The sequence below is a fragment of the Crinia signifera genome, chromosome 3, assembly GCF_055691185.1.
Source record: "Crinia signifera chromosome 3, ASM5569118v1, whole genome shotgun sequence".
In the NCBI taxonomy this organism is placed as follows: Eukaryota; Metazoa; Chordata; class Amphibia; order Anura; family Myobatrachidae; genus Crinia; species Crinia signifera.
The window spans coordinates 122,941,244-122,957,809 of NC_139219.1; the positions used below are offsets into that span (position 1 = coordinate 122,941,244).

Below are 16,566 nucleotides of genomic sequence, written 5' to 3' on the forward strand. Positions count from 1 at the left end.
GGGGAAGGGCAGGTAGATCCAGTGACACAGATGGGTTAAACAGTGAGTATGGAAGAGAGGGTTAGGATAAAAGTTGTCTAGGTTTGGTGAAGTAGGTCTTGGGAGCCTATTTGTAAGTTTTGTAAAGAAATGAGTATGATGGGCAGCAGTAGATACAAAACAAATTGAGCAGCACATGTAAAATCGTGGAGGAGGTAATCAGTAGGCAGGAGAGGCAGAGCAAAGAAGACAGGTGGAAGTGTAAAGGTAGATAAGAGATGTAATGGGAGAGGAGTGAGGGGTTTATTCTAGTTCATTCTTTCTCACAAAATCCTTCTTAGATGGACAAAACCATGTGCACTGCAGGGGGGCAGATGTAACATGTGCAGAGAGAATTAGATTTGGGTGAGTTCTTTTGTTTCTGTGTAGGGAAAATACTGACTGCATGATTTTACACTGCAATATAGATCTCACTTTGAGGAAAAACCCCACCCAAATCTAATTCTCTCTGCACAAGTTACATCTGCCCCACCCGCAGTGCACATGGTTTTGTCCATCTAAGAAGGATTTTGTCAGAAAGAATGAACTAGAATAACCCCCTGAGTGAGAGCTTTTTAAGTCAAGGTGAGGAGCTTGAATTTAATTCTGGAAGGTAAGGGGAGCCAGTGAAGGATTTAAAGGAAAGTGGAAGTGGACATAGTACATTTGGACAGGGAGCTTACCTGGTTGTCAGGGATGCCAGACAGGAGATTTCAGTAGTCCAGTTTGGAGATGACCATAGAGTGGATAAGGGTCTCAGTAGAATTCTGGTTGAGAGAGGGTCTGTATACCTTTAATCACTATGCTTTACCTGCTATTTTTTCTGTATCCCCTTACTTTTGAAAAAAAAATTTTTTAAATGTATTGTTTAAAAAATTTTTTTTATAAAATGCTGACTGAGATATAGGCCGTATTCAGTGCGGCCGGGCGAGGAGGTTAAATGGCGGGGATTGCCAAAAACAAGCGATCCTCGCTGTTTACCCCCACTCCAGCCGCTCACCCTATTGTACATTCTGGGGGAATCCTCAGTGTCAGAGGACAGCGAGAGGATTCTCCCAAACAGCGAGGCTCGCGGCTAATGCAGGGAGCTGTTTCCCCCACACTAGGCTTTTTATGGCATGTGCGAACGCTAAAACAGTGAGGCTCTCTGCTAAATGCAGCGGGCTCCCTGCATTAACCTCGAGCCTCGCTGTTTGGGGGAATCCTCTGACACCGAGGATTCCCCCAGAATGTAGAATAGGGTGAGCAGCTGGCTGGGTAAACGGCGAGGATCGTTTGTTTTTGGCGATCCCCCATCATTTAACCCCCTTGCCGGCTTCTGTTTTAGCATTCGCAAACACTGTTTTCCCATCGCTACAAAAGCCTAGTGGGGGGAAACTGCGTGTGCAGGGGGTCAGTTGAATACTGTCCCTGCAGGCAGGACTACTCGCTTTCACAGCTTGCAAAATTCATGGAATACACCCCACAGAGTTTGGATCTAAAAACTATTAATGAACAATAATGTATACAGGTTAGAACTGCATAAGTTCTAGTTCCAGTTTATGTTTATCCATTTGCAGTCATGACAGTTAATGATTTTTGTTTTTTTCATATTTGTTGTAGGCCTGTAAATTGTCTTCAGTGTTTGACACTGTTAGATATTTCAAACAATCAACTTGTTGATGGAAACCAACTTCATGCTGTAGCAGATTTACCAAGGTAGTTTCTTGCTGACAATTTTTTTTTCTAAATTAAACCATTGATACTACCAATACAAGTCTGTATTACAAATCTTCAAGGCACTATCGCTTTATTTGACTTGGTGATATCACATTTAAGAGAGGGGGGATTTAGTTAGCCCTGACATCACACATACAGCATCACAAGCAAATTCCGGCTTATGTGTGTGATTGTTGGGCAAATAAATTACCAAACTGCATGCCCTTTATAAAGATACAGGATCCGCTCAGAGCTTTTTTTCATTTTTTTTTCTCTATATTTCTATATATATAGAAATAAAGAGATATTATTTGTGGTATGCGGTCTGGCACTCTCCTTGGCGCGTTAACTGACCCCGGTTCCCTCAAGTCTGGAGGTGTAGTCTTGTGAGAAGGAAGAGGCACTCGGAGGAACTTTTTAAAAATAAATGCTATATTGTGCAAAGTACCAACGTTTCGGGGCCTGGGCGTCCCCTTTGTCAAGGTGCAGAAAAGGTGAATCAAACATATAAAACAAGTGACTGAACTTATAAAGGGGTGGCTGTACACTCACCATCATCCCGCCATCCAGCGTATATACTTTGCACAATAAAGCTTTTTTTTTTTAAGTTGCTCCGAGTGCCTCTTCATTGTCACAAGAATATATATGAATATATATGTATGTATTTATATATGTGTGTGTGTATGTGTATGTATATATATGTATATATGTATGTATATGTGTATATATATATATATATATATATATATATATATATATATATATATATATAAGGGATTGGGTAACAGGGCGGCACTCCAATCATTTAAACAGTAGAATTCGGTGCCTGGTCCATAATAGTAATACAGTACACTTACCCCCCCACTGCGGGAGGAGTCCAAACCGGCACACGAGTAGTGAAGAAAAAAGATGTGGTTTATTCCATAAGTACAAGAGTTATAACAGCGGTCCCGACAGCTGTTTCAACTGGGTCCTACCAGTCTTATATCTATATATATATATATATCTACATATCTCTCTCTCTCTCTCTCTCTCTTTTTCTCTCTCTCTCTCTCTCTCACTTCAGGACAGAAACAGTAATATACATTTCAAAACGGTGTTAAATAGCTTACCGAGTCCCTGCGTCTGCGCCGCCATTCCGTCCCCTCCTCGGCGTCCGGGTCCTCCTTCCGGGTTGTCGCGACCGGAAGTGACGCGGCGCCCTCTCTGGGGACCTCATGCGGGCGTTTCACAGCCTGTCTGCCAGTACTTCATTCTGACATCTGTAAACAAACATATAAAACATCATAAGATATATATATTAACCTAGATGTTATAATGTGTTGGTGTAGTGTTTCCTGATAAATCTTTTTCTCTTGCGTGTATCTATTTCTATCAGTGACTGCATTATATGTGTTCGATGTGTATGAAGATTATTATATGTGTAGTGTGGCCATGCCATCAGTAGATGGTGCTCATGGTCCTTTGAAACAATTTTGCGTTACTGGTATCATCTCAGCAACTTATGCTACTGCTTTGATCTATTCAACGTGGTGTACCAAAAATTGAAAAATTAATGAATTAAATGAACAAGTTAAATGGACAAATAAACATAAATATATAGTAAGTGAAAATACATTCTTGCTAGAGAAACATATTTTTTAAGAAACTTGTGTGTGAAGGAAAACCGACAGAGCATACAGGTGTATACATATCTGTGCCCTCTCATGGTTGTTATTATCAATAATTTATCGCTAATTCGAATATGTGCCTGCCCACTCTGTTCCTTGCCTGGGACAGAGTAGGTGCTTCAACATTATGCTATTATATCACTCTTTAGTGCTATCAATAAGACCAAGGACCGTCTATTCAGGCGGGCTTGGATGTGTGCAAAAAACTTGAAAAACTGTAAACAAAATTGTGGAATGAACTGTCATATTTAATTACATATCTCTGCTGTTATAATTTTTTGTCCCTCACCCTAATCTGATAACTGTGCTCTTTTTTATATACTTTGATTTTTTTAGAATAATTGTTTCTCTACCGGGGTTACAGACATGGCAGTTTGTATCTTATGCTCTTCCCATAAACTATCATCTTTTATTATTATCCTATCAGCTCCCGCTGTCAAATATTCTAGTTGATGTTGTTCTTATTATTCGTGCAGTTATGGGTCTCTGTTACATTATAAGATGCATTTGAAATTAAGAGCCTCATTTAGTCCATTGGGGCTCACAGTATTAAGACTACTGATCCATCGACATTCCAACTGTAATAGTCTCTTGTCCCTGTCTCCTCCTCGCAGTGAGGCCGGGACATGATCGATTATTCTGTACCAGAGAGTTGCCATTCCATGTCTTTTCTCTCCGAAATGCCGCGCTACAGTCTGATCACTTGTTCCGCTCTGTATTGCATCCCTTATGGCCTTACGATGCTGTGCCATCCTTTCCTTGAATTGTCCCACTGTCTTCCCCACGTAGTGCAAACCACACGGGCAAGACAGCAAGTACACCACGTGTGTTGTGGAACGTGACCACATGTTTGATTTTAAACACACGGCCTGTGTAGGGATGTCGGAATTGGTCTCCTGTTACCATGTAGTTGCATGTCACACATCCCAGACATTTGTAACATCCGGGTTTTTTTGTCAAAAAGTTGGTCGCTTTAGTGACTCCCAGACCGGTCACATCGGTTTTCACTAAGAGATCCTTCAGGTTAGGCCCTCGTACATAACTAGGCATGATGCGTTTGCCTAGTAGGCTCTTAAGTTCAGGGTCAGTGTTGACCATGGGCTAGTATAACTTCACCTTCTGTATGATCTTAGGACTCTTGTTTGTATAGTGAGTAACCCATGTCATTGTTCCTTCTTTTGTTTCCTTCTTTTTACTTTTTAGGAGTTCAGACCTGGTTCTTGTGCATGCCTTATGTCTGGCTTTGAACAATGCTTCCTGTTGATACCCTCTTTCAATAAACTTCTCATGCATCTCATCTAGTTGTTCCTCTCGTTTTCTTTGATCGCTATTGATGCGACATACCCGCAAAAATTGCGAGTGCGGTAAACTGGAGATGATGTGTTTAGGGTGGAAGCTGTGGCTGTGAAGGATGGTGTTCTGGTCGGTTGGTTTTGAATATAGTTGTGTGTGTATCTGTCCACCTTCTATCAAGATCTGCACGTCCAAAAAATTAATGCTATTACTGCTCAGGTTGTAAGTCAGTTTTGCTGCGCTGTCCGATGCGTTATGGTTCTGCAGAATTTTGATCAGTGAGTCTTCTGGATCTGTCCACAATAGCAGGATATCATCAATGTACCTCATGTATTTGAACACCTCGTTGGAAATGCCTATATCTGTGAAAAACAACTTCTTCTCAACCGAGTGCATATAAGCATTGGCGTATACCGGGGCAGCCGCCGATCCCATAGCGCATCCTGCGCTCTGGTTATAAAATCGCCCATCATGTAGGAAGCAGTTATGCGTCAAGGTGAATTTTATGAGGTTCAAGAAGAACTCAACCTGGGGTCCCGAGTATTATCTGTTGTCTTCAATTAGCTCTCTTACTGCTTCCAAGCCTTGTTGATGAGGGATACAAGTGTAGAGATTCATAACACCTATACTAGCAAGTATCAGATTTTCTGGGACCTGGGTGATGGATGCCAACTCATTTAGCAACATGGTTGTGTCTTAAATAGGAGTTAGTGGCTTGTATGCACGGTTGTAGATAATGGTCGATGTAGATCGCCACTGGTTCGCAGAGCGACCCCCGGTCATAGACGATGGCTCTTCCCAGTGGCCGCTCTGCGTCCTTATGTATCTTTAGATAGCTGTTTTGGGGTCTTTTCTCATCAACTGATTTTGGGTATCTGTTGAAATGACACCTTCCTCCACTGCTGTTGATAATAACACTTCCAACTCCTTTAGTGGGGTTCTCTCCCAATAGCTCATAGGTGTTGATGTCCATTAATTGGCGATTGCACTCCTCAGGATATTGTGTGATATCTTGCACGACAATGGATCCCCCCTTGTCTGCCCCTCTTATTATTATGTCCTGTCTGGCTCTCAAGTTTTTCAAGGCCAGACGCTCCTCCTTAGACAAGTTTGGTTTTGCTGTTATAGGCATTGCTTGACAAGTTGTATCAATCATCCTTGAAAATGTGCGTATGGATGCATTGAATGACTGTGGATCAAATATGCTGGTGGCTCCCAATTTTTTTCTTATGCTATGATCACCATTTTGTGTTTGTGATATTGTGTCCGGCTTTTTTATTGAAGTACTCCCTTAGACGCAACTTTCTTTGAAATTTATAATTGTCCACCTGTAATTGAAAATAGTCTTGTTGCATAGTTGGAGTGTAACTCAAGCCCCTGCTCAGTAGCTTGGTTTCCATTGGTGTAAGTGGTGTCTTAGATAGATTGAAAACTATTTCCTGTATCGGTTTGATGTTTTGCTTTTCTGGAGTCTGAGGCTCTGCCCCCCTCTTCTTGTTCTTTTGGGGTTCCTGTAGCTGTCCTCTCCCGGTTCTTGATTATAGACCAGGTGTCTACTCCTAAAGGGATAGTTGGCCTGTTTCTTCCTCTCCTACTGGTAGACGGAGTTTCTGTATCACTGGCCGATGTACTTGTATAGCCCCCTTGTTGTTTGGGGGGTCTTCTATCCCTCCGGTTTCTGGTGAATTGGACATTCTGGCTACGATTTTCATTATTTAACCATCTGTATACACTGTGCTGTTGATAGTCGGTCTGTACCTTCTGGAATTTTTCTTTCTTAAATTTAAGGATGTCCCGTCGATAGTTCTCGGCATTCGTTCATCCAGTCAGTACTCGTGTCCTCGTTTAGGGCCTGTAGGTGCTCTTTCAAAGACAGAATTTTTTTCTTTAATCAAGTTAAGCTCATATAATGCAGTCACTGATAGAAATAGATACACACAAGAGAAAGAGATTTTAAGATTTATCAGGAAACACTACACCAACACATTATAACATCTAGGTTAATATATATATATATATTATGATGTTTTATATGTTTGTTTACAGATGCCAGAATGAAGTACTGGCAGACAGGCTGTGAAGCGCCTGCATGAGGTCCCCAGAGAGGGCGCCGCTTCACTTCCGGTCGCGACAACCCGGAAGGAGGACCCGGACGCCGAGGAGGGGACGGAATGGCGGCGCAGATGCAGGGACTCGGTAAGCTATTTAACACCGTTTTGAAATGTATATTACTCTTTCTGTCCTGAAGACGGGCTCCGGCCCGAAACACTGTAGACTTGCAGTAAAATATATTTACAAAGTACCTGGAGTGACGCTATTTCATATGAGATATATATATATATATATAGAAATGATCAGCAAACAGCGGCACTCACGAGTCTTCTTTGTAGATAAAAGTTGTACTTTATTCCATAACCGACATGTTTCGGTATCAAACCGTCATCAGGGTTTGATACCGAAACATGTCGGTTATGGAATAAAGTACAACTTTTATCTACGAAGAAGACTCGTGAGTGCCGCTGTTTGCTGATCATTTCTTTATTCGACCTGTGTGTCGACTGATGGCACCTGAGCATTTGGACTAAACGCCTAAGTTTTGGCAAACCTTCCGAGTGCCAGGACTTGACCTTGAGATAGATATATATATATATATATATATATATATATGCAATAAGATCGCACTCCATACAAAAAATATTCAACCGCTGGGGTGACGTCCAGAACTTTCCTTACAAGAAACAAAGTCCATGTATATAAAGACCAAAAAGACACACTCTCCAGACTGTTTGATGCAAAATAAAAAGCTGTGTATTTGTATTCACATAGACATCAAATATATAATATATATATATATATTTTCACAAAGTCCGCACTCAAGTAGATATCCGTAGATAGGGGGGTGCTCCTACCGATGACCAAACATCCAAGTATATAGTAGAGGAAAAGGGCACTCACCATTGAAGTAAAATTTTCAACTGAATTTTATTCCATAGCATCACAAGTAAGCTGACATACCGACGTAACGTGACGTTTCGGTCCTGTAAGGACCATCATCAGGATAGAGTACAGCCAAAAGATTAATCCATCAGATAACCAACCTGGCGTCCATCCTCAGCAGGAGACACACCTGTACTGCCTCACCGGGCCAGCTTATGTACCTGTCTACAGGAAGTGACCTCATCACTACCTGACATCCCATTCAAACACTGTGCAACCATATCGTATGTATAAGGGACCCTCAAGAGTAGTCTCAAGGATGTATACAAAGCATATAAGTAACCTAGCAGCGTGCAATAATTCATATCAGAATGTGTATGCTCACAACTAGTTAACTAGCGCTTGTTGCGCCAAACCGGAAGTACACGCACAGGGTAACCAAGACCCGGAAGTGCGTCATGCGGTTCAAGTGTGCGTTCCAAAGGCATCAGGAAGCACACTACACTATAGCAGGGGCGTATCAACACTGCGGCAGCTAGTCAAACAGGAAGCACTCGCACAGGGTAACCAGACCCGGAAGTGCGTCCTGTAGTCAATGTTTGCGTTCCACTGGCACCAGGAAGTGCACAGGGGCATATCAGGGCACTAATGGTGTTATATGTAATCTAAAGGTCACAAATTGTTATGAGAGTGCTGCGTTAAGCTGTCTCTGGGATACCTGTGGTTGCTGTGTCTTGACAAAGGGTCAGATGTTTACCCGAAAGTCTTGCCTTTTAACAAAGGACTCTGAAAAAGTCTGGTGAGTGCGCTCCCTATTGCCTACTGGATATATATATATCTACTGGATATGTATACATCTCTATATATCTCCAGAGATAGGCACTCTATTGCTGCAACATTGTTGTAGATGCCGCGGTGCACTGAAAGCAGTGGGTGATCCACTAAATATAACAGATGAACAGTGTAGTCACTCTGCGTGATTGTGTAAGCTTAATCAATGAATGACACTTAAGTCAACATAGGTTTAAAGCAACGTTTCGCGCATTTATTGCTCGTCCTCAGGTGTATGTGTGTGTGTATATATATATATATATATATATATATATATATATGTCCATATTGTTAGGATAGCACTCTCCAAATAAATCATCATCTGCCGGGGTGCCATCTGCCAGAAAGTCCCAGAGTCCAGATACTCCCAAATTTACATAGAGAAAAAAATGGAGACACTCACCGGTCTTGCTTGAAGCTTATTTACTGAGAAGCGATATGGACTCCATATTTTTAGACCACGCAAATAAATCAGGTGGCCCCACAACAAATTGGTCAGATGACCTATATGCATTAAAGATTGCACTCATGAGACAAAGTAAAACCGTATGGAATCGGACAACATTCGACAATTACTTGAAACACAACCTGGTCCCCCGAGGTCTAAGACCCAGAGTCTTTCCGGCGTTTGACTTGGCAAACAAAGACTTAAAGGTAGAATGGGAAAGAACACTGTTACAATGCTCTAAAGATTTGATTAAAATTCTGGTAAAACATGATGAGGTCATCTTAAACCAGTTATCACAAGAAATAATGGTACTGGGAGAAAAACTCAAAAACTTTGAAACATTAGACCAATTTCAGAAACAGTATGACAAATATAAAAAAGAGATCGAGACCTATGAATCAGAAATTATCGAACGCAAGAAAAGGAAATTCCATAGAGATAAAATGGATTTCCAAAACAACAAAATATTCAAATGGAACATTAGAGCAAACAGACCTCCCAACCCCAACAGAAGTGGTAACACCTCAAATTACACAACGTCTGAACCTGACTCATCTGACAATGAAACAGGAGATAACAGACTGGCACGACCCCATTTTTTAGGATCAGGCAGAAGAGGCAGAGAACCTGGAAAAAGAGCAGGAGGGGCCAGGGGGGGAAGAAGAAGAAAGAGGGAATACCTCGATTGGCAGGAGGAACCCAGAGACAGGAGGAGATTCAGGGAATGAGGGATCCCGAAGCCCCACAATTTACACCAGATACTGCACCCCTCAAAATTATCAGTCTTACAGACAGGGAGTTAACACCCAGCCAAGAATCTATCCTTAAAAGAGGTCTCTCCTTCTCACCCTCCTCACAAGCCGACAGATTTGAGTTAGAAAAGGATCTAAATCTATTTACTAGAAAAATACTTTTAAAAAAATTCTTTTGTCAAGTAAAAACCCCCTCAATTGATCCTGTCAATCAGGAAACTCTAGAGGAAGAGGACCAACTTGCATTGGAGATATTACTAAGTCTAGAATCCGAAAATATGAATGATGAGCCCAGTCCATCAGCCACAAATCCGCACTTCAGAACACCAGAACCTTTTGACAAAACAAAAATAAAGAAAAAATCAGTATTTATACCAGATGCGAAAATCTGCCCCCAAATACAGGTATATCAGTCCCTAGTCTCACAAGACCTAGACAAATTATTGGGCAAACAAAGACACAAACCAGGGAACGTTACTGAAGGAGAAAAACGAGCCCTCAAGGAAATGGCATCTTGGCATGACACAATTACTAAGCCATCAGACAAGGGTGGTAACGTGGTACTGTGGCCACGCACCCTATATACTCAAGAACTACAACGCCAATTAAACGACTCGGACTGTTATAAAAAAACTCATTTTCAGTCCATGTACAGAATACTCTCGTCAATACAATAATTTGATCAGATCAGAACATGAAAAAAGAAAAATTATTTCTAACAACGACCATAAATTCTTGCAAATCAAAAACCCTAGAACACCAACCTTATACCTTCTCCCGAAGGTCCACAAAAATGCCAAAGTACCACCAGGCAGGCCAATTCTATCTGGCAAAGGGAGTCTAACTGAAAACCTGAGTATATTTGTGGATCAATTCTTGAGACATCACGTCACAGCCTTGCCATCATACCTACGAGATACGATGGACGTACTCAATAAATTGGAAAATCTTACGGTTAATCAGAACACATGGCTGGTATCTATGGACGTTGAAAGCCTCTACACCAGCATAAAACATGACAAAGGCATTGAAGCGATACAATACTTTCTGAACATGGATGCAAACCATGATTTCAACAAATTTTTGATAGAATCTATCAAATTTATACTTACCAAAAATTACTTCACATGCCAGGGTTCCCACTATCTCCAGGTACGGGGGACTGCAATGGGGACAGCATGTGCCCCAACGTATGCGAACCTGTACCTGGGGTGGTGGGAAAGGGAGGTGGTGTTCAAAGATGTACATACCAAATTCACAGAAAAAATCCCACTGTATTTACGTTTTATTGATGACATCCTGCTACTATGGGATGGAGACAAAAACGAATTGGAGGAATTCATTGCAATCTTAAACCAAAACGATCTCAACTTAAAGTTGACACACGAGATAAGTCAAAGCCAAATCCATTTCCTTGATCTCTTAATAAGTATTGATACCACTGGTAACATCTGCACAGACCTCTATAGGAAAGAAACCGCGACCAATAGCCTATTGCACGCATCAAGCGGTCATCTACCAAGCACAATTAAAGCTATACCAAAAGGGAAATGATAAGGACCAAAAGAAATTGCTCGAACCCCGAAACTCTGCAAAAAAGAGAGCAAGAGTTATCAGACAGACTAATAGAGAGAGGGTACAGCAAAAACCTTATCAAAAAATCTCAAAGAGCAGTACAAAACATCACACGTGACTCCCTGCTTCTTCCCAAACAACGGAACTCAATTCAGACAGAGCCTATCCGGTTTATTGGCACATATAACAACCATTGGAAGGATATTCGCCAAATTTTACAAAAGCATTGGCCTGTCTTACAGACAGATGAAGATCTGAAGCAAATCCTCCAACCACAAGTCCAAGTCAACTGGAGAAGAGCCAGAAATGTCAAGGATCACCTAGTACGTAGCCACTTGGCAGAGATACCACCAGTAACTACAACCATACCAAAACAAGGCTCGGAGAAATGCGGTAGATGTAAAGCCTGTAGCTATATGATCCCGACAAAATCAAATAAAGACAAATTCGACAAAACGTGGTATATAAAGGGTCTGATAACGTGTACCACCATTGGGGTGGTTTATCAGATACAATGCCCATGGGGAAAAATATATGTGGGCAAAACCAAAAGGCCACTGAAGGTACGAGTACTGGAGCACATTGGCTCTATACGAAATGCCAAAAAGGATTCAGAAAACTTCAGAAAACTCAGCCCGATAGCGAGACATTTCATGCAACATCACAGTAATGACCCTAAGGGTCTCAAAGTGTTTGGCATGCGGCATATCCAATTGGGCATTAGAGGAGGCGATCTGGACGCCGAACTCCTCAAAACAGAAACCAAGATGATTTTCTTGATGGACTGCTTGCATCCAAGAGGTTTAAATGAATATAATAGCTACTTACCCTTCCTCTAAAATTCATCACCCCAATGCCAATCACACTACTATATGGATATCCACCTCCAACATACTATCAGTAGCTTATACTGCACAACCCCTCCCCTTCTGTCACATGGAAGTATCCCTCCATTTGAAGACATGAATGAGACCACTTGATGAATACCAACTTCTAAATAACCTCAGTGGACCATGCTGAGAAAATCTCCCCCGTTGACATATACCAATATTCTGCATGCACACACTCCATGTATTCTAAACTATAAAACATCGAACACGAGGTGTGAATAACAATGCAGCATAAGATTTAAGTACAACTAATATAAATACGAATAATAACACAAAACCAAATATAGAAAGCATTAAATATAACCATCAGGCATAATACTTACCATAACCAATAGATGGACTTCCTGTAAAAAACAAAATATAAAAAATTGAAAAATACAAATATAAAAAAATTTTTTATATAAAAAATAAAAAATATAAAAAAAATAAAAATAAAATAAAAAAGAACAAACAGAAATAATTAATATTTAATAAAATTAATATCAATTTAGGAATATGCACTTCAAAAAGAACACTATCTTTAAATTTGGAAAGAATAGCCATCTCACGATATTATTGACACTGTATCTACTCTATCTAATCACCCACACAAACCACTTACTCTATCCCTTCGTTACTATGAATCCAATCAGACTGGACCACTTTGAACATTTCCCTGCATCCCCATCACCCCTATAGGGCTCGCGTATGGCAATACGCAATATCAATTATCAACACCAATAAACACTATAACATAACCACTATATCTCCTACGTGTTGCAATTATAAAATACACTCATGATATGACTTTATCACTTTCCTTTGGTTTTTCTATGTTTACATCACACTGTGCGTCTTTTTGTGAATATATTTTTTTTTTATCACTCATTCACGTTTTTCCTTTCCCAAAGTCAAAGCACTGCTCTCAACATATCAATTATCAGGAAGTATCCGCGATTACTATTCTACATCATACATAACAAAATTATGAAATCAAGTGTCCCCAATAAATACTCTAGACACTGAAACATGTCAATACATCAGAGACATGATATAGATCATACACATGACCGGGTAGGAGGGACGCTCAGCATGTAGGATAACCACAAAATCCGAACCAATACTTAGCACCCAACTGTATGAGCAATAACTCAAAATACAGTATAACATACCAGAAGAGGAACTGATCCTTAATATAAGTCCTTCGCATTACTGCAGTGTTTTCCACCGCAAACGAAGCGATATAAAAAACACAAACTCATTACCATACAGATTCCGGGGTGCCAGGATACTTCATACAGACAGACGGGCTAAGCCCGATAAACAGATCATTGGAGGAGAACTAACATGTGACAGATCACGTAACACCGGCAGCGGCAGTGATACAATGCCGCTTACTAATGACACACGCTCAATGAGTCGCGTCATTGGCGGAACAGCCGACACGTGACCCGCCAGCCGCAAGATGATTGGCGGGACACCTAAATAAAGATTGAATGGTGGTTACAATCGTTTGGCTAGCTTGAAGAAGCACCTAAGTGCGAAACACGTGTCCTAGACCCGTGCTAGACAGAATTAATAGGATGTAAATTGTATTATATGTGATTATGTTGTGTTCACTGTTTGTCCGATTTTAGCCTGATATCGCTCTGACGCATTGCTGGCACCATAGAGCAGCTGTTGCTCACGCAGCCTCCCCCATAGAGGGCAATATACAGAGGCAACACTGGATACTAGATTAACCTTTGGCACTATACCTGGCCAATACTAGGCAAACACTGCATACCTGAAGGGACCACTTAAAAATTAAAGTGGCCAACAGAGTGTGCAGCAGGCAGAATTAAAAAGTGTACCTATAGGTCATACTAGCAGTAACCAATAAAGTCGTGACACAGCTACTTAAAAAACCTCACTGGTAATCTAACCAGCTAAATCAGTGTGAATCCATACTGTTATAATAAATTACCAGCAGGGGTCAGTAGCAACCAGTGGGAACGACATAATATATATTCAAAACTGTTCAATCAAAATCCTGGGCAAAAAGCCAAAACAGGAATAAGAACAATAAAGCACCCATTGCAGGCTATAAAAATTATGTGTACACTCCAGCGATATTATATGGAGCCGGAGTCTCTCATAGTACTGAGTTCCAAACCTATGTCCAGCCAACATGGTATATACAATCACCATTAAAGCTGAATGATACACATTCTTTGTATATATATTAAACTGAGGAAGAAGCAGTAGACATCAAAACTGCCTACTGGGAGATAGAGCCAAAATCAAGGCCAAACCACAAGCTCAATGAGATGCCATATGCTGAATAAAACAGCTTAAAAGGCACGTGTGACATATAACTGAGGAGGTAATAATAAAACAGTTGTGATATAAAGCTGAATCTACAGCCAAATTGCAAAGCACATTTAAGAGCTAATTTTTAGCTATAAAAACTATTCTTCAACGAACAATAAGAGTAAGAATAGCCAACCGTGACATAGTGCCACACATAAGGCCAAATCACGGACATGTGCCTGCCCACGGCCAAATTATAAAGGACATTAAAAGGCCAAATCATAACTACAACAACTATCCTCCGACAATTAATAACAACTAACCATGACATAATGCCAACAATAAGGCCAAATCGCGGATACCACAACTTGCCATAACGCTGATAAGTACAGCTAAAGAGGCACAGATAATAGGAGCCGATAATAAACCATAGAATAGTGGTGTGACATAGAGCCTAATAAACGGCCAAATCACACACTACATCCTATGCAAGACGCTGATATACAGCCAAACAGTCACATACAATCAAAAACCAGAAAATGGAACATATCCTCAGATAACAAACTAATGATATAAAACTCAGATCGTAATTCAGCCATTACAAGCTGATATAGAACCTGAAATATCTGCATTGAACCGTATTAACCAGACCGCAGGAGTGCTAAAATAAATACACACCAGGCACAAGGGTTGTCAAAACAAGTGAATTTACTCACATTATATATATATTTAAAAAAATCCCTCCTAATAAGAGGCATAAACCCTTAGTCCACAAAAAGACAAACTAACAGTGAGACACACAAACAAGTCACAAAGGAATATTACCTAAATTACGAAATATCTAAATCATCCTATGAAGTCTGTCTACACGTTTTAAATCCTGTCCAACACTAATCTTTATTTTCTATCACTGTATATATGTATGTTGGTATATTTTAACCTCTCATTTGTTCGCACATCTTTGTGGAGTACCTCTTGTCAAACTGTATACTAATAAAGACACTAGAGGTCCCCACGGTTTTATATATAAAAAACAAAAATACATTCTAATTATTTCTCAAGACTAGGAGTGCATCCATAAACAAGTGTCTTTTTCTTTCTTGTTCTTTGATCAATGACCCCCAGTTGGTCAGGATAGCACCCCCGCTACATGAAACAATTATATAAATAGCGGCTAACACCCGACAATATAGGGTAATAAATACTAACAATTGAGTGCAGACTCCAGAACCCTGCCTGTTCCTAATATAAATCACCTCAGTACATCAGTGCATGACAGTGGGTACAGGTCGACGTTTCGGTCCAAAACAGGACCTTTCTCAAGACCCCCTTCCTGCACACAGGAGAAAGAAGGAAGGGGGTCTTGAGAAAGGTCCTGCTTTGGACCGAAACGTCGACCTGTACCCACTGTCATGCACTGATGTACTGAGGTGATTTATATTAGTAAATAAGCTTCAAGCAAGACCAGTGAGTGTCTCCATTTTTTGCTATATATATATATATATAGATAGATAGATAGCAATTGAAAGTTGGCGCCCCTTGTTTAGACCCTCAGTGATTGGGTCTATATATCCTTTTGACAGATTTCAGAACAAAAAGTAAAGTCCAAAGTTCGTATAAATTTATTAAAATGTCTCTTGTTCCACATCACAGTGGTGATTGTTTCAGACCATAAAAAGTTCGGTGGTACAGTTCACAACCGCACATAAACGTTCCCAACGCGTTTCGTCCCCACATGGGACTTCATCAGGGGTTCGCTATAAACATAAAAAATACATATATTCTTTTTTATAAAATTATACATAACAATTCATACATCTATTAATTTAATAATAACATAGTATGAGGACTTTACTTTTGAAGAATTATTAGACTAACTTTTAATTGGCTAAATAGTCTAAATACATCGATTGATGATATAATACATTACGGGAAGACGGAAGAACAGGTGATAAGAAGAAGAACACAAAAGAAAAAGAAGAAAAACAGGTTTCCATGTAGTTTGTGGATAATTTGAACAATTGACATAGATACACTTTCAACAGTTTTCTTAAATAGGATGTGACTCCGACAAGATGTTTATGCACTAAGTCCTTTCAGAGGTGCCTGGTGGAAAAAATGTACCATTTTCAAATATCACTCAGATGATTCGAAATGTAATTTACTCTGAAATAGAGAATTCC

At 40.3% G+C, this 16,566-nt stretch overlaps 1 protein-coding gene across 4 annotated transcripts in view; it reads left to right on the forward strand.

Moving 5' to 3' along the window:
* TBCE (tubulin folding cofactor E) overlaps positions 1–16,566 on the forward strand; it is a 116,524-nt gene that overhangs the window by 38,919 nt on the left and 61,039 nt on the right. For all 4 annotated transcript variants that reach the window (XM_083176452.1, XM_083176451.1, XM_083176454.1 and 1 more), the window contains exon 9: positions 1,621–1,716. In XM_083176452.1, coding sequence (XP_083032578.1) covers positions 1,621–1,716 — 96 coding nt within the window. The remainder of the gene's footprint in view (positions 1–1,620; positions 1,717–16,566) is intronic.